At 66.2% G+C, this 210-nt stretch overlaps 1 protein-coding gene across 1 annotated transcript in view; it reads right to left on the bottom strand.

Moving 5' to 3' along the window:
- Positions 1–4: 4 nt before the first annotated feature.
- The window catches only part of TFAP4 (transcription factor AP-4), a gene marked incomplete at both ends in the record, with an annotated part of 3997 nt that continues 3791 nt past the window's right edge, over positions 5–210 (bottom strand). The window contains one exon of the mRNA XM_029083539.1: positions 5–124. Within this exon, the coding sequence (XP_028939372.1) occupies positions 5–124 (120 nt within the window). The remainder of the gene's footprint in view (positions 125–210) is intronic.

The following is a 210-nucleotide window of genomic DNA, read 5'->3' as shown; positions in this document are numbered from 1 at the left end:
AGACTGTGTTGATGACCGAGGACGGGCCCACGGTGACCACGGTGACGTGATGGGAGGGAGGCGGCGCTGGAACGATCACGGTGGGGTGGTGGGTGGGCGCTGGGGGTGCATGTGATGGCAGGAGCTGGGGAGAGAAACACAAACCGCCCCCCCCCGGTCAGCACTGGGCACAGGGGCGAGGGGGAAAGCAGCGTGCTTGTTTACTGAGCC

This window comes from Antrostomus carolinensis, unplaced genomic scaffold (genome assembly GCF_000700745.2).
Source record: "Antrostomus carolinensis isolate BGI_N321 unplaced genomic scaffold, ASM70074v2 scaffold42570, whole genome shotgun sequence".
NCBI classification, from domain to species: Eukaryota; Metazoa; Chordata; class Aves; order Caprimulgiformes; family Caprimulgidae; genus Antrostomus; species Antrostomus carolinensis.
The sequence above is the reverse complement of the archived record's forward strand: the minus strand, read 5'-3'. Positions and strand labels throughout refer to the sequence as shown.